This window comes from Macaca nemestrina, chromosome 18, assembly GCF_043159975.1.
Source record: "Macaca nemestrina isolate mMacNem1 chromosome 18, mMacNem.hap1, whole genome shotgun sequence".
In the NCBI taxonomy this organism is placed as follows: domain Eukaryota; kingdom Metazoa; phylum Chordata; class Mammalia; order Primates; family Cercopithecidae; genus Macaca; species Macaca nemestrina.
In genome coordinates, this window is record NC_092142.1 from 65,959,955 (window position 1) to 65,976,931 (window position 16,977).

At 52.1% G+C, this 16,977-nt stretch overlaps 2 protein-coding genes across 3 annotated transcripts; one reads left to right on the plus strand and one right to left on the minus strand.

Moving 5' to 3' along the window:
* Positions 1 to 388: 388 nt before the first annotated feature.
* CIAO2B (cytosolic iron-sulfur assembly component 2B) lies at positions 389 to 2,736 on the minus strand. The gene is made up of 5 exons (XM_071084715.1): positions 2,542 to 2,736; positions 2,307 to 2,384; positions 1,937 to 2,062; positions 1,101 to 1,146; positions 389 to 624 (listed from the first exon to the last, which is right to left on the minus strand). Exons 1-5 carry the CDS (start codon positions 2,686 to 2,688, stop codon positions 527 to 529), a joined length of 495 nt encoding a protein of 164 aa, XP_070940816.1. The 5' UTR covers positions 2,689 to 2,736; the 3' UTR covers positions 389 to 526.
* A 74-nt stretch (positions 2,737 to 2,810) lies between these two features.
* Positions 2,811 to 15,891, plus strand: LOC105491450 (cocaine esterase-like). Of its 2 annotated transcripts, none has more exons than XM_071084713.1 (12): positions 2,811 to 3,762; positions 8,858 to 9,062; positions 10,025 to 10,166; positions 10,999 to 11,132; positions 11,214 to 11,472; positions 11,902 to 12,000; positions 12,280 to 12,423; positions 12,545 to 12,625; positions 12,897 to 13,041; positions 13,458 to 13,595; positions 14,100 to 14,172; positions 14,559 to 15,891. In XM_071084713.1, exons 1-12 carry the CDS (start codon positions 3,435 to 3,437, stop codon positions 14,701 to 14,703), a joined length of 1,893 nt encoding a protein of 630 aa, XP_070940814.1. In that variant the 5' UTR covers positions 2,811 to 3,434; the 3' UTR covers positions 14,704 to 15,891. The 2 variants fall into 2 exon arrangements, with proteins under 2 accessions (XP_070940814.1, XP_011756235.2); XM_011757933.3 differs by having other exon boundaries at positions 2,813 to 3,762; positions 14,636 to 15,891.
* Positions 15,892 to 16,977: the final 1,086 nt, after the last annotated feature.

Genomic DNA, 16,977 nt, shown 5'->3' on the forward strand with positions numbered 1-16,977 from the left:
AAATCCAGATATGCCTGGGTATTAGATGGTGTTGAAGAACTGTTCATTTTCTGATCAGATGAAAGTATTGTGGCTATACAGGCTTACTCATCTAGAGGGAGCCGCAGTACTTCAAAGTGAAGAGTCAAGTCTCTGCAGCTTACTCGCAAATATACTGATGTTTATATATGCACACATAAATAAGGCCAGTGTGTAATATGTCAACAACTATTGACTCTAGTGGTGGTGGTGAGCATACAGGCACATTCATACACTACTCTTTCCATTTTGATTTTGTTTTACTTAAAGTTGCAAGTACACCACCCTTCAGAGGCACTTACCACCACCATCCTCCCTCAAACTCCAAAGGACTCCACCAAGATGAAAGACACCAAAGCATGCTGGGAACTGAATATAAATTAACTTTATTACAAAAAGCAAAATGTTAGTTTCTCATTGTGAGTGATTCAAGAAAACAAAGGTAAGAGCCCTGGCAGGAGCTGGGACCAGGACACCAGTATGCAGGTTGAGGGGCCAAAGGCCAGGCTCAGGGGCGGGCTGACAGGCACTGATTCACAACCTCCAGGAGGTGGGTGTTCTCCAAGGCAGCTGCCACCCGCTCCTTATCTGCAAGTTGCTTGTTCACTAGGTGGGAAGGAGAGTGTGGGGAAGGCAGAGTCAAAGCTAGGCTCTGGCCAGAGTGCTAGCCAGCCCTACCTCTGAACCTCTGTATAGGATATGTCCCCTGCAGCAACAGAGCCCTCCTGTCACCTCCTTCCCAGGACCCCACACCTTGATCAGGCTACTTCAACCACCTGAGCCCACCTAGCCTGCCTTCTTAGGATCCCTCCCCCTGGCTGCCTCCCACGCTGCTGAAGTCTGACACACTCTGGTCCTGTATATTTGGTGAAAGGGATTTGGGAGAAGAGGACATGGTAAGCACAGGAGATTCTTGTCAGGCCAGCTTTGGTCTAGGCTATAACCTACACTGAGGAGTCTCTGGCAATTTCACTCACGAAGTTACCCATTCCCTGTCTTGCCGATAGACTCCTGGGCAAAGGGGAAGCCTCAGACTGCTTAGGGTGCCTGGGCCAATACCCTCACCACCAGTCCACCCTTACCTGCATGCTCTGAGGCATGGGTCCCCGGAGTAATGTGCACGTCCATCTGGGAGGGAGATAACCAGGGCCTGAACACCCACCCACTGACCCACACTTTTCCCTGCAGCCCCCAAACCCTCAGGCACCATCTCCAGCTGATCCTTCCTCCTAATCATACCTTTGGACTCTGGCCCTTCCATTGCACCCCAAACCCATCCACAGGTATTCCAATTCTTTTTTTTTTTTTTTTTTTTTCCCAAGAATGAGTCTTTCCCAGGCTGGAGTGCAGTAGCGCGATCTCAGCTCACTGCAACCTCTGTCTCCCAGGTTCAATTTGATTCTCCCGCCTCAGTCTCCCGTGTAGCTGGGACCACAGCACACGCCACCACGCCCCGCTAATTTTTGTATTTTTAGTAGAGATGAGGTTTCACCATGTTGGCCAGGCTGGTCTCCAACTCCTAACCTCAGGTGATCCACCCACCTCAGCTTCCCAAAGTGCTGGGATTACAGGCGTGAGCCACCGTGCCCGGCCCTAGCTATTCCAATTCTATCCAAAGAACTTGCCCACTACTGCTGATTTAAAGGCCTGCCTGTGCCCCATCCCTGGTCCAAACCCATCTGCAGCTCCCTGCTGCCCTTCCTGCCACACTCTTCAATACTTTTCTCCACTTTCCAGCTCAGATCTTTATTCTTGTCATATCGACTTGAAAAGCTTCCTCCCAGTTTCCTCTCTGCTAATTGGGATCCTTCCAGGCCCCACTCTGATGTCCTCTCCATGTTCATGCTCTCCCAGTCCCTATCCTCAGCAGTAGATCCTCAATGCCTGGTCCCACTCCCGAGGCTCAGCTCCAACTGACCTTGAAACGCTGAGGAAGAGAGCGCAGAAGCTTGACCTTGATGGACAGGCCAATAAGGGTGGCCATGCTGCAGTGCGGAATGGTTGGTGTGAAGGCCACAGCCACTGTACTCTCGGGGTCGCTAACCTGGTTATGGAGGGAACATGTCAAGAGTCAACCACCCTCAGCCCAAGGCCCCTCTTAGTTTGTTGCTTTGGGCAAATCATCCAACTTCCATGGGCCTCAGCTTCAACACCCATAAAATAAGCAGAACAATCTCCCTTCCCACAGATACCCTTCGGTGTCCGTGAGCGGAGAGCACGCCAGCTCCTGGTGCACAGAAACCTTTCTGACTCTCTGGAGCAATTCGCTCCCCTTGGAAGTGACTCACCTGAACCCGCACCTGCTCTACTACATTCAACTCCTCTAGCGTCAGTGGATGCTCCGGGTCATTGATGGAGCGAATCAGATGTGGGAAGTGAAGGAAAAGGGACTCTGCGCCCTTGCCCGCTCAGAACTTTCTGCCAGGAACGCCCAGCTGGGATGCGGCTCCACCAGCCGCTGGACATCACTGCTCCCCCCGACCGCAAGCCCCCGGAACCCTCCCGCGCCCAGCAGCGGCGGATATCGAAGATCTCGCGTGCATCGATGCTGTCGGGAACCTGCTCGTCCTCCTCGCCTGCCGTCACAGGCCGCTCCCCAGAGCGCTGGTAGATGAGGGGGTTGGCATTCTCCAGGAGGCCACCGCCGCCGACCCCGCCGCCGCCTACCATCGCGGAATCACCACCGCCAACCCTAGCGGGCGTGCGCTTCCGCTCCTACCCGCGCACTTCCGGAGAACGGGAAGGGGGCGTGGCGTGGCGACGGGGTCGCACGAGGGACACGCCGCGTTGGGGGTTTTCCGCCTGAGGTGTGAGAGAAACCGTGACCACGATGCTGGCTGCGCGGAACCGGGAACGTGATGGTCGCTGGAGCAAAGGCGCTGAGAAGGGACCCCGGTGGCGCTGGGTCATGCGAGCCCATAGCGGGCTGAAACGTAGAGGCCAGAGCCAGGTCTCAGGGGGCACAAAAGGCGGTCGGAGGTGGTCCCCACACCGCCTCCTCCGGGAAGTCGGGCTGGCCGAGAGCTCCTGTATCCACGACGGTTGGTCGCCTCTGGCCTGGCAGGGCTCCTTGTGTCTCGGGACCTCCTGGTGAGCCGCCTGGGTCCCCTGCTGCACCATAGGCCCGGGAGTGCGGTGTCCTCATCGCTCGGACCGGCAGGCGCTCGTGAAATGTTTGTCAAGTGGATAAATGACCATGGCCGTGGTCTCCGCGGGAGGTGAGGAAACTGAAAGCCACAGAGGCAAAGGGGGGCGCTCCATAAGAAGTGCCGCGGTCACGTGTACGTTTCGAAAGAAGGGCATGACTGAGTAGGGAGGGGACCGCGGAGACCCTCAGACCCTGGACTGTAAGGGGATGAGGGACCGGATGGGGAACCCAGGAGACTGAGTCCCGAAAGCAAGGAGGAGTTTCCAGAATGAAGGGCGCCTTCAGGCCTCCCTGCTTTTGCTCAAGCGGTTCCTTCACCCCGATCAAGTTCCTTCCCATTTCTCCATCTGTGGGGATCCTGAACTCCTGCCAGACCCACCTTTTCCTGGCCCAAGCCAGCGCACCCCGCGCACTCTTTGCCCAGTCCAAACTCCGAGGCTGGGCGAGGCCAAATCCGGGGCAGTCTCTGGGTGAACAGCGGCGTGTCCACCGGCAGCGAACCGAGACCAGCGAGCCGACCATGCGACTGCACCGACTTCGCGCGCGGCTGAGTGCGGTGGCCTGTGGGCTCCTGTTGCTTCTCGTCCAGGGCCAGGGTGAGGCTCCCGCGGAGGGGCGACAGGGACTGGAGTCAGATCTGCCAAATGCTGCGGAGGCAGAACCTGACAGTACGGGAGGGAAGGCGCTGCGGAGGCAGAACCTGACAGTACGGGAGGGAAGGCGCCTGGGAGGTGGGAGCTGGTGGAGATGACAGCGTGGAACTCATGAGCCCCACGCGACGCCTCCCAGCCACCCAAGGTGGGCTCCTAGAAGCGCGGAAAGGTTCGGGCTGCGGGACACCACGGTGAGGAGCCAGCGGACTACAGGGGCCCCAGGAGCGCCGGGACATGCCAGGCCGAGTCGGGAGCCTTGGGTCCGAGTGGGTGAGGGATTGGGGGTGCGGGGATTCAGTCCATTTCCCTCATGATTGTGGCCGTAGCCGGTGCTGCTGGCCGATAATAACAATAACAGCTTCTCAAAGCATCTGGCTCTGAGTGTGTTGCGTCCTTAGCCAGGGGGGCGCCCTGACTCCTCCAAAGGGGCCTCAGACAAGGTTAGTGGTCCTTGGGGAACAGAAGCCCCCGGGTGCCAGATCCTAAAGAAGATCCAAGAGGCCGAAGTGGCTGGGTGCGATTGACTCACGCCTGTAATCCCAACCCCTTGGAAGACCGAGGGGGAGAATCGCTTGAGCCCCGGAGTTGGAGGCCAGCCTGGGCAACATAGTGAGACTCAGAGTGTACAAAAGATTAAAAGAAATTAGTGGGCTGTGGTGGCCTGTGACCTGTAGTCCCAGCTGCTTGGGAGGTTGAGGTGGGAGGATCACTTTAGCAGGGGAGGTTGAGGCTGCAGTGAACCTTCATCGCACTACTGCACTCCACCAGCCTGGGTGATAAAGCAAAAATCTGTCTTAAAAAAAAAAAAAGCCAAAGAGCTCGTGGTGTCCCTCACGCCATTTACCTCATCCTGGGCAAGTACACAACTTGGCTTCCGGGGCAAAGATGATGGCTCTGTGTGTCTGCCAGGCTTCTCCAGGCCCTTATCAGAAACTCCGGGAGTGTTTCGGCCTTTGGTCCTCTCACCCGAAACTCTCCTAAGTGTATGATCTGACTGTCTCTCCTGAGCCTTTCCCAATTTAATCTGCCCAGGTGGAGTCCATACTCCCCCCGCCCCATTATGCACTCCTGCAGGGCTTCCTCTCATTCCTGCCCTTGACCACATTCTAGAGTTCACCAGGAGCCCAGGCATGAAGATTTGCCCGGCCTCACAGATGGCTACCTTTTAAAATATTTTGGGCCAGGCACAGTGGTTCACACCTGTTATCCCAGCACTTTGAGAGATGGAGATGGGAGGATCACTTAAGGCTAGGAGTTAGAGACCAGCTTGGGCAACAAGACTTGTCTCTATCCAAAAAAAAAAAAAAGAGTCAGGCATGGTGGCACACATGTGTACTCCCAGCTACTCAGGAGGCTGAGATGGGAGGATCTCAAGCCTAGGAGGCTGAGGCTGCAGTGAGCTGTAATCGCACCACTGCACTCCAGCCTGGGCAACAGATGGAGACCTTGTCTGGCAATATATACACACATACACATACACACACACACACACATACACACACACAATTTTGGGTTGGACCCACATTCAGGAAAAAATAATTGACAAGCCATAGGAGGGTACAGGTGATGTGTGCTGTACTCTTTTTACCCAACCAGTCCTGGCTTCTCCTGAGGGGTCATCAAAGTCCCCATGGCATGCACTGGAAACTGCCTGTTCACACTGCAGTACACACAGTGCCCAGCAATTTACACAAGAAAAGATGTGTGTACTTGTCCTTGATTTTCACCTAAATGGTCATAAAATCACCTACTTCTGGGGCAGGGCTTTTCCACTTTCTAACACATAGGGTGGCCTCCACACACCCCTACATGGTAGAGCTTCTTCATACTGATTAATGGAAGGGCTTCTCAAGGATGAAGCAAGTAATGAATCTCTTTATTACATGAGTTGATGTAACAGGTCTCTAACCAGGGACATTTCAGCAGGTGATGTCCTTTGCTGTAACAACCATCAGGCATCAGTGGCCACAGGGAATTACCTGGATAGACATCCCCTCCAGCAAGGAATTGTGTGCAGGAGCGTGTTACTGGGGAGAGGAGTGGGCCTTTTGACTTGGAGACATTGTTAAAATGTCCTGTCTGGTGCCTGTAAATGTCTACTGAGCCCGGCCTCACCCACACCAGGTGGCATCAAACATATTGATCCATGTTAAACTGACAGGTGTAGGTTGGCATTAGCTCCCTAAGGCTGTTTTGTTTTTTGACTTTTTTTTTTTTTTTCTTGAGACAGGGTCTCACTCTGTCGCTCAGGCTTGAGTGCAGTGGTGCCATCTCGAATTACTGCAACCTCTGCTTGGTGGGTTCAAGCGATTCTCATGCCTCAGCCTCCCAAATAGCTGGGTCTACAGGCACACGGCACCATACCCAGCAAATTTTTGTATCTTTTGGTAGAGATGGGGTTTCACAATGTTGGCCAGGCTGGTCTTGAACTCCTAATCTCAAGTGATCCACCCACCTCAGCCTCCCAAAGTGCTGGAATTACAGACGTCAGCCACTGCGCCTGGCCTGTGTTTGGACTTTTTATTATGGAAATGGGCTCAGATTTCCCAAACCCTACAGAAACAGAACCTGAGATTCCAAAAGGGAAGGTGCCAGGTAGGTGGGAGCTGGTGGGAATAACTACAGCAGGTGAACCTTCCTGAGGCACAGAGAGGGTCAAGGCTGCTAGAGGGCTGCACAGCACCAAGGGATGAGCCAAGTCTGAGGTAGAAAGAGTAATGTACCAAATCCAACGTACCCGTTGTCCACCTTCAGCAATGACAAAGATCTTGTTTTTGTTTTTGTTTTAAATCAGCTTTCTCAGGTTGAATATAACCGGGTGTTTTCTGGATGGCCACCTCCCCCTTGCACCGTTATTTGAAACAAATCCCAGATATCATCTCATCTGTAAATTTTTCATCATGTCCTACTAAAACAAAAGTAACATAAATGTATGTGTGTATTTCCATAACATACAGTTCTCAATTTAATCAAATATATAATCGAATATTCTTTTAATGTTTATAAATGATACTTGTATTAATACAAGTTTGTTTTTTTTTTAAATCAGGATTCAAATAAGGTTCCTACTTTGCAAATTGGTAGGCATTTCTTTTTTTCTTTTTTTTTTTTTGAGACAGAGTCTCACTCTGTCGCCCAGGCTCACTGCAATGTCTGCCCCCTAGGTTCAAGGGATCCTCATGCCTCACCCTCCCAAGTAGCTGGAATTACAAGCACACGCCACCACACATGGCTAATTTTTGTATTTGCAGTAGAGATAGAGTTTCATCATATCAGCCAGGCTTGTTTCAAACTCCTAACCGCAGGTGATCTGCCCACCTTGATCTACCAAAGTGCTCGAATTACAGGCGTGAGCCTCCATGTCCCGCCAATTCTCTTGGATTTATACTTAGAAATGAAATTGCTGAGTCATATGGCAACTCTATGTTTAATCCCTTGAAAAACTGCCAGACTGTTTTCCAAAGCAGCTGCACCATTTTACCTTCCCACCGGCAATGTATGAAAGTTCCAAGTTTTCCGCTTCCTTACCAACACTTCTTATCATATGTCATTTTTATGTGTTTCTTGAATCTCTTTCAGTCTCCAAATTTACCTTCTGCCTCTCTTTTATGTTCTTTCTAAATTTTGTTGCATGTTGAAGAAACCAGTTTATTTGTTCTGGAGAGGATCCCACCATTTAGGTTTTGCTGATTGCATCCCAGCGGAGTCTTCTAACTGTTCTTCTGTCCCCTGTCGACCCTGTAAACTTGTATTTATATTTTAGAGGCATAATCAGATTTGGGTTTTAGGTTTTATTTTGTTTTGTTTTTTGGAGGACTACTTCACATGTGGTGCTGTGTACTTCTGAAAGAAAATATGTAATATCTAGTTGCCTTGCTTTTTGTGATACGACAAAATGAGTGGTTGACATCACAGTGAGAATTCAATGTGCATTACTCTTACTATGAATGAGGTAAAGATCTCTGTTTATTTGAGAGATACTGATTTGTATTGCTTATTCTGAACATATTCTTATGCTGCTTTTCCTTTTGTGTAGGTGTCATATTCTTTGTTTGTAGAAACGTTTTATCTATTAAGGGGACTGATTTTCTCTGTTAGGTGATTTTCAGTCACTTTCTCCCTCCTTGATCCCTACAGCAGTCATGCTATGTTTTTATTGTTGGAGACTGTGTCTTGCTTTGTTGCCTAGGCTAGAGTACAAGGGCCAGATCATAGCTCATGCAGCATGGAACCCTTTCTGCCTTAGCCTCCTGAGTAGCTGAGTAGCTGGGAATATAGGCCCACACCACCATGCCAATACAGGCCCATACCACCACACCCAGAGGCTGTGCTTTTTTGTTTTTGTTTTTGTTTTTCTTGAGACAGGTTCTCACTGTCACCCAGGCTGGAGTGCAGTGACCCGATCATGGCTCATGTAGCCTCAACCTCCCAGGCTCAAGCAGTCCTCCCACCTTAGCCGGTCAAGTAGCTGGGACTACAGGTATGCACCAACACACCCCGATAATTTATTTTCTTGATTTTTTTTGCAGAGACAGAGTCTCACTATGGTCCCCAGGCCGCTGCAGTGCTTTTTATGTCCCAGTCACAGCCATACTTCTCTCTTGTAGCTCTTTCACCAACATCACTCATGGTTAGGAGGATGCTTTATTTATGTCATTTCTTGCTACCTTGGACGTGACATCCCTGAGGACAGGAACCTTGCCTGCCCAATTCCCACCATCATCCTACTGTCACGTGACCTGGCACACAGTTGAAAGGACACTCTAGTCCCAACAAGGGCATGTGACCCTTTGTTTGAAGGTCCTAGGGCTGAATGATGATGCCGGGCCCCAAGAAGCCTCAGCCTGGTGGGATGGAGACAGGCCCAGGAAGGCAGAGCGGGAAGGGACTGTTACAGGCAGGAAGTTTGTAAAGCCTGTGTTTATACATCAGGATACCTTGAGCTGAGCTGAGGATGGCAAGGAGGCAGCAATACCAACAGTCTGTAGAGCAACCGATTGGACAGACCCAACTGTGATATCTGTCTCTCTGCCCACAGGCCAGGACTCTGCCAGTCCCATCCGGACCACACACACGGGCCAGGTGCTGGGGAGTCTCGTCCATGTGAAGAGCGCTGATGCGGGGGTCCATACCTTCCTGGGAATTCCCTTTGCCAAGCCACCTCTAGGTCCGCTGCGATTTGCACCCCCTGAACCCCCTGAATCTTGGAGTGGTGTGAGGGATGGAACCACCCATCCGGATGCGTAAGCTCTCCCAGGGGTCCAGGGAGTTCCAGACACTGGGGCAGGGGTGGGGTGCTCTGAGCTCACCTAGGCTGCAGTTGTCATTTCATTTCAACCCCCACAGCCAGTTTTCCTTCTGAGTTTCATGGATTCCCACGTGCATTTTTCCAATGACCATGCTGAGGCTCAGGAGGGCCAAATAACTTCTCAGACTCCTGGCTTAAAGCTTGGCATTCAGAAGACATGGGCTCCAGGTGCTGAAGGGAGGGACAGACACACAGATCTCCCCAGATTCTGGTTATGCCAAGCTTTCTCTGCCACCAGTGGCAGATGGTGTCTCTGGGGAAGATTTGGGTTGGCTCTATGAACCTTGTAGGAGCCCCTAACTCTAGTGGCAGATGTTGCAAATAGCTGAAGAGAACAGTAGTGGTAGCTTCCTGGGGACCTGCACTCTCCACAGTCACTGTGTCCACTGACAGGGCCAGGAGCCATTGGCCAAGAGACGTGTATATTTTTCCTACTGGAGGCCATGTGGGAATGATGAGTTTTTGAGAGTTTAGACTTGGGATGAGAGACATCCCACTGCCCTTCTCATGAGAAATTAACATCCATTCACTCATGTAGCACACATATGTGGGCTACTCCCCTGTCCCAGGCCTGAGGGGGTACAGCGATATAGTGGTGAATGTCAACACATGCAGCCAATGGTTCTCAGAGAAACCCCTGAGAGTTAAGGTTTCCAATGTTGGGAGGAATGATACCCAAGGTCCTCAATGACCTCAAGACCTCCCTGGAAGTCCAAGCTCCATCCCAGCTTCCCCAGAGCCTGTGGCCTGTAACTTGGTGGGAAGGGATTTTTGAGAGGGATCATGTGTGAGCAGAATGTGAGAAGGGGCTGAGGGTGGTTGGGGGCACATCTGAACCCAGGGTCTGGTTTTGGCCATGATGCGGCCGCTGGACTGATTGTTTGCTCTGGTTACCAGGTGTCTTCAGGACCTCACCATAACGGATTCAGAGGTTCAGAGCCAAGTCAATGTGACCATCCCTTCCATCTCCATGTCCGAGGACTGCCTGTACCTCAGCATCTACACGCCGGCCTACAGCCACAAAGGCTCTAACCTACCAGTGAGTGTCAGGCCACAGTTCACTGGGAGTTGGAGGACAGTTCTGCAAGAAGCTGGAAAGGACAATATTAGCTCAGGCCCTGCTGCAGAGGGGACCATACTGAGAAACTTCTCACTGTCAGGTCCAGGAAATGCTCCTTACCCAGGCTGGGCAGCTGGCCCCTGGACATGGGGTCACAGAGTTCTGGCTGCTGCCAGAGGTCAAAGGCTGTGGCTCTGGGCTGGACCCAGGACTCACCCAGCCAACTCACACCCAGGACATCCACTCAAGTGCCCAAGGGCTGCACCTTGAGGTTACCAAGAATCCCAGCCATGGATAATCTGTTGGGTCTATGAGAATGGGCACTCACAAAAAGTTTTTTTTGTTAGAGATGGCATCTTGCTCTGTAGCCCAGGCTAAAATGCAGTGCCATGAACATAGCTCTCAGTAACCTCAAATTCCTGGGCGATCTTCTCACCTCAGCCTCCTGAGTAGCTGAGACTGCGGACCTAATTTTTAAAACATTTTCTGTTCAAACGAGGTCTATGTTCTTCAGGCTAACGACATGTTTTATTAATATTCATGTGGAGCCATCACCCCTTTTCTTTCCACTTTGGTGTGTTTTCTCGGACTAAGGAAACCATGCTTTGAAACAAGGGGTAGAACACAAAGGTTTGGAGGCCTGGTCTTCCTGATAGATCTTCGATGCCTAGCCTGTGGCCCACATAATTTATTTGTGCTGAAGTTCTAATGGGGAGGTAGACAGAGGCAAAGCACTGGTTGGTCTAGCTAGTGGCCCTGGTGGGGTTCAGGCTGGGTTGGAGCATCATGGTAGCTGCCTTGATTTCCCCAGGTGATGGTGTGGATCCACGGTGGTGGGCTTGTTTTTGGCATGGCTTCCATGTATGATGGTTCCGTGCTGGCCGCCTTTGAGGACGTGGTGGTGGTCACCATCCAGTACCGCCTGGGTGTCCTGGGCTTCTTCAGGTGAGACTAAGGCTGGGCTGGGCAACGAGGGCTGAGCAGGGCCAGGACAGCCCTGTGATCCCTGTCCCTGCTACTTCTCAGCACTGGAGACAAGCATGCAACCGGCAACTGGGGCTACCTGGACCAAGTGGCCGCACTACGCTGGGTCCAGCAGAATATCGCCCACTTTGGAGGCAACCCTGACCGTGTCACCATTTTTGGCGAGTCTGCGGGTGGCACGAGTGTGTCTTCACTTGTTGTGTCCCCCATGTCCCAAGGACTCTTCCATGGGGCCATCATGGAGAGTGGCGTGGCCCTGCTGCCTGGCCTCATTGCCAGCTCAGCTGATGTTATCTCCACGGTGAGTGCCCTCAGCTGCAGAGGCCTAGGCCTGCTACCTCCTCTCATACCCCTCAGAGCCTCTGTCTGTTAACCAGGGATGACAAGAGCCATTCAGGAGCAGGCACCAGGAGCTGCCGCCTACCTTGGAATTGCTGGGGGGCTCCAGGGTCAGAATGCACATCCTTCTGCCATTGCAGAGGCCAAGTTTGTTCTGTGGCCTCTGTGCAAAGTTGTCACCCTAGGGATCCCCATCATGAGGAGAACCATCTAGGCAGATGGGATGGTCCTTCTTTCTGGGACTTCTGAGTTGGAATAGTGTCAGACCTGCAGAAATTTATATGGAATACCCTGTGAGATTTGGGGTGCCCCTGTTCTTGGCCAGGGCATTGGGCAAACTCCCCTCCTCTACCTGGAAGGATGAGCCAGCTCCTGCCTGCTCCCTTTCCAGGTGGTGGCCAGCCTGTCTGCTTGTGAGCAAGTTGACTCTGAGGCCCTGGTGAACTGCCTGCGGGGCAAGAGTAAAGAGGAGATTCTTGCAATTAACAAGGTCGGTCTAAGCAGATGTGGGTGTAGAGGAAGGGGTGCAATAGGCATGGGGCTCTCGGGCCTGCATGCTCCTCATATTCCCTGGGCACCTCATCTGCATTCCTGGGTATCATAGCCCTGGGTGGGGACTGAAGGTTGGTGCATGCCCGAGCCAGGCATTTATCTCCTGGGGTGGATATGAGCATCTGGAGGTGAACCAGGAAGGAGTGGAAGGTACTCAGTGGTCATCGGAAGGTGTCTGGGACCTGACCTTGTTCCCTTACCTTGCATTGCCCCTCAGCCGTTCAACATGATGATCCCTGGTGTAGTCGATGGGGTCTTCCTGCCCAGGCATCCCCAGGAGCTGCTGGCCTCTGCCGACTTTCAAGCTGTCCCCAGCATCATTGGTATCAACAACGATGAATTCGGCTGGATCATCCCCAAAGTGAGGCCCAACCCAAGCCCTCAAGTGCCTGGGGAGCCCATCTGGTAGTGGGGAGTGTTCAGGGCTTTGTAGTTCCAGCCTCATCCCATCCCCAACTACAGACTCTCTCTTGGCCACCCAGGTCACGGGTATCTATGACACCCAGAAGGAAATGGACAGAGAGGCCTTCCAGGCTGTTCTGCAGAAAATGTTAACGCTGATGGTAAGGCTCCTGGGGTCCCTCGCCAATGGAGAGGGGCGCCTCTTCTGTCCTGAGGCAGAGGAAATTCAACCCCCAGATACCCTGCCTATGTAGTGACCCCCATGAGCAAAGGCCCGAGTGTGTGTGTACTTGGGGGTGGGGTCACCTCAGAGCCTCACCTTTGCTCCCTCTTCCTGTTCATTTCACGGTCCGTCTCCCCAAGCTCGAGGCCACCTCCTCCCTGCCCCTGACATCCAGCCTAACCTGCCTCTTCCTGATCCACCTGGGGTAGATGTTGCCGCCTACATTTGGTGACCTGCTGATGGAAGAGTACCATGGGGACAATGGGGAACCCCGGAGCCTCCAAGCCCAGTTGCAGGAGATGATGGCAGACTCCATGTTTGTGATCCCTGCACTCCAAGTAGCACATTTTCAGCGTGAGTATATTTGGCCCTAAGGCCTGACTGGCAGGGGTACAGCTCAGGGCTGTGGGTCCTAGGTGAGACCTGCTGCTATCCGGGTCCCCACTCATGTTTATTGGGCTCCGCGGACACTTGAGGTCCATCACTGCAGTAAATCCTCATGGCTAGCCCAAGAGACAGACATTTCCCCGTTTCACAGATGAGGAAATTGAAGTTAGGGACCTTCAGTGACTTGCCCAAGATGATACAGCTAAGAAGTCCGAGGCCATGATTTATCCCAAGTCTCTTCCTCTGCTCCTGCCCCAGCCTGGGGCTCCACACCCCACTGTCCAGATTCCAGCCAGCTTTGGACCTGGGTATCTTATCCCCATGGGTGAGGCAAGAAGTCTTCAGGGGAGGGGCCACTGTGTCACGGGCTGTCCACCCCACAGGTTCCCAGGCCCCTGTGTACTTCTATGAGTTCCAGCATCAGCCCAGCTGGGTCAAGAACATTAGGCCGCCGCACGTGAAGGCAGACCATGCTGATGAGCTTCCTTTTGTTTTCGGAAATTTCTTCTGGGGCAACTATGGTGAGTCTTCTTCGTTTCCCGGGAAGTGGGCTGGGTCCCTGGCTGGGTCCCTGAGGGGTGATTAATTGTCCTCACTGCCCAGATAAGGAAACCGAGGCTCAGAGACAGGATGAGATCAGGTGTCCAAGATGTTACAGCTCCAAAGGCTGTGTCAGGATTAGAATTCATGACTCTTCAGACTGTGGCCTGTGTTCCCTCCATCCCTCCCCACCCTTGGGTGTCTGCCTGGTTCAGAGCAGGTGTTTCAGGGACGTGTTTGTTTCTTCAATGACTCCCATAGGCAGAAGGAAGAAGGGGCCTTCAGGGCCAGGAAGGATGGAGTCAGCCAGAGCCTGGGCTAAGGGGAAAGTTTGTAAAAGGGGAGGACTGGCTTCTGAGGGCAGTGGGAGAAAAAGCAGAGAAACGGGACTGGGGACCAAGGGCTGGGGGGCCATGGACAAGCTCCACCTGGAATGCTGAGGTGGGCCATCCTGACTAAGACACATGTCCCCTTCCTCTCTGCAGTTAAATTTACCGAGGAGGAGGAGCGGCTAAGCAGGAAGACCATGAAGTACTGGGCCAACTTTGCTCGAAACGGGTGAGACGGCACACCCCTGCCTCAACCTCCCCGGGTTGGGGGGCTTGTGCCCATCCAGCAATCTCCTAGTCTGGAGTGACCTCATGAGCACACCCACATCCTTAATCACATGATAGCCCCTTCCCCAGCTGCGGTACCCACTTGGACAGGGTGACAGTGCTGTGGGGCAGTGGACACGCTCCATCTCCCTGCTCTACCTGGAGGGTGGGCACTAGTGCTGTGCCACAGTCAGGGTCTCCCTCCCAGAGAGAGGGACACATCAGAGCCAGCCACCCCGCCCCCACTAGAGCTGACACTAGCTGGAGGGAATTTGTTTCCTGTTTCTGGAAGCCTCCCCGCTCCTACCCCAAGCCCACCTGGCCTGCTTGGCTGCCTTGCCTGACCAGACTCCAGGTGCTCAGGTCTGGGCTCCAGGGGCTCAGAATGACCTTCGTATCGCCCTGCTGGGACGGCATGTCTACAGGAACCCCAACGGCGAGGGTCTGCCACACTGGCCGCTGTTCGACCAGGAGGAGCAATACCTGCAGCTGAACCTACAGCCTGCAGTGGGCCGGGCTCTGAAGGCCCACAGGTTCCAGTTCTGGAAGAAGGCGCTGCCCCAGAAGAAGATGCAGGAGCTCAAGGAGCCTGAAGAGAAACACACAGAGCTGTAGCTCCCTGTGACAGGGAGGAGAGGTTGGGCTCGCTTACAGGCGAGCGTCAGCCTGCTGTGCCAACACACACCCACTAAGGAGAAAGAAGTTGATTCCTTCATTCACGTAGCCATTCATTCATTCTTCCGTCCATCCATTCAGAAAGCATTTATTAAGAACTTACTCAGGCATGAGGGCTCATATATGTAATCCCAGCTATTGGGGAGGCTGAGATGGGAGGATGGCTTGAGGCCAGAGGTTAGAGACCAGTCAGGGCAACAGAGTGAGACCCCTTCTCAAAAAAAAATAAAAAAGAGAGAGTGATTAGAAACTAAATAGGAAAGTTTTGAGTTTCAAGTCAGTGACAAGTAGAAAAGATTTTTAAAAAGCAAAGAAAACAAAATATAAGGAAAAGGAACATGAGAAAATTAAAAATAAAAAGAGAATAATAGGCCAGTCCCTGTGGCTCATGCCTGTAATGCCAGCACTTTTGGGAGGTCAAGTTGGGCAGATCACCTGAAGACAGGAGTTAGAGACGATCCTGGCCAACATGGTGAAACCCCATTCTCTTTGAAAAATACAAAAATTAGATGGGCACAGTGGTGCACACCTGTAATCCCAGCTACTCAGGAGGCTGAGGCAGGAGAATCCCTTGAACCCAGGAGGCAGAGGTTGCAGTGAGCCAAGATTGTGCCACTGCACTCCACCCTGGGCAACAAGAGTGAGACTCCATTCAAAAAAAGAGAATAGAAGAAGCTACTGCATGATGTCAGTTGCCAAACCTGCCACGGGTCCTCTCTTTTTAGACACACTAGATAGATCCCCACAGTGAGCTCTGATAAGACACTAGATAGATCCCCCCAGTGGAAACCCATCCTCACCAACAACCCACTGAGCCCTAGGCACTGTCGTCCCTCACCTCCACCTTCTCCCTGCCTTCTCTCTTCTCTCCTCTGAGCCCCCAGGCCTTTCCCATTTTGAGGGAGGTCGTCTGAAGAATGTTGCCCACACCTGAGTGTGAGAAGCCTATGTCCGTTCATCCCTGAGAGGTCTTAAAAAAGTAAAAATAAATTCTTAAAAAAGCTTCTGTCTGCCTCTCCACAAGCCCCAGGTGCTCTTATATCTGTGAGTGTCCAACAGAAAACCTGGATACCGGAATCCTAGTGTCTTAGTCCATTCAGCTGCTATAGCAAAAATACTACTGGCTAGGCTAGGTGCAATGGCCCACACCTATAATCCCAGCACTTTGAGAGGCCAAGGTGGGCGGATCACTTGAGGCCAGGAGTTTGAGACCAGCCTGGCCAACATGGTGAAACCCTGTCTCTACTAAAAATACAAAAATTATCCAGGCTTTATGGTGCACACCTAGAATGTCAGCTACTTGGGAGTCTGAGACACGACAATCACATGAACACAGGAGGCAGAGGTTGCAGTGGGCCAAGATTGCACCACTGCACTCCAGTTTGGGTCACAGAGCAAGACCCTGCCTCATAAATAAATAAATTAAATTAATAAATAAGTAAAGTTACCAGTTAGTCCGGAAATGGTGGCTCATGCCTTTAATCCCAGCACTTTTGCAGGCTGAGGTGGGCCTCCTGAGCTTGAGCCCAGGAGTTCGAGACCAACCTAGGCAGCATGGAGAAATGCCATCTCTACAAACAAATACAAAAATTATTTGGATGTGGTGGCACACACCTGTAGTCTCAGTTACTCAGGAGGCTGAGGCCGGCAAATCAGTGAGTCTGGGCAGTCAAGGCTGCAGTGAGTGGTGATTGTACCACTACACTGCAGCCTGGGCAGCACGGCAAGACCCTATCTCAAAAAAATATAGTTTCCTCCACTGATATAAAACTTAAATAAAATACTACAGGTTGATATTATAAACTAGGTACCTTATAATGACAGAAATATATTGTTTATAATTCTGGAGGTTTGGACATCGAGGATCAAGGTGCCAGCAGATTTGGTGTCTGGCAAGACTTGTTCTCTGGTTAACAGATGGCAACCTTTTGCCGGGGGCAGTGGCTCACACCAGTAATCCCAGCACTTTTGGGAGGCCAAGGTTGGGGGATGACCTGAGGTCAGGAGTTCAAGACCAGCCTGGCCAATATGGTGAAACCCCATCTCTACTAAAAATACAAAAATTAGATAGGCATGGTGGCAGGCTCCTGTA

Coding starts and splice junctions, on each gene's coding strand:
- LOC105491450 (XM_011757933.3), top strand. CDS start 3,435: ATGAAGGGCGCCTTCAGGCCTCCCTGCTTTTGCTCAAGCGGTTCCTTC. Junction 10,167..10,998: donor ACAAAGGCTCTAACCTACCA/GTGAGTGTCAGG, acceptor TGATTTCCCCAG/GTGATGGTGTGGATCCACGG. Junction 11,473..11,901: donor CAGCTGATGTTATCTCCACG/GTGAGTGCCCTC, acceptor CTCCCTTTCCAG/GTGGTGGCCAGCCTGTCTGC.
- CIAO2B (XM_071084715.1), bottom strand. CDS start 2,688: ATGGTAGGCGGCGGCGGGGTCGGCGGCGGTGGCCTCCTGGAGAATGCC. Junction 2,063..2,306: donor TAGAGCAGGTGCGGGTTCAG/GTGAGTCACTTC, acceptor CTCCATAACCAG/GTTAGCGACCCCGAGAGTAC. Junction 1,147..1,936: donor CTCTTCCTCAGCGTTTCAAG/GTCAGTTGGAGC, acceptor TCTCCCTCCCAG/ATGGACGTGCACATTACTCC.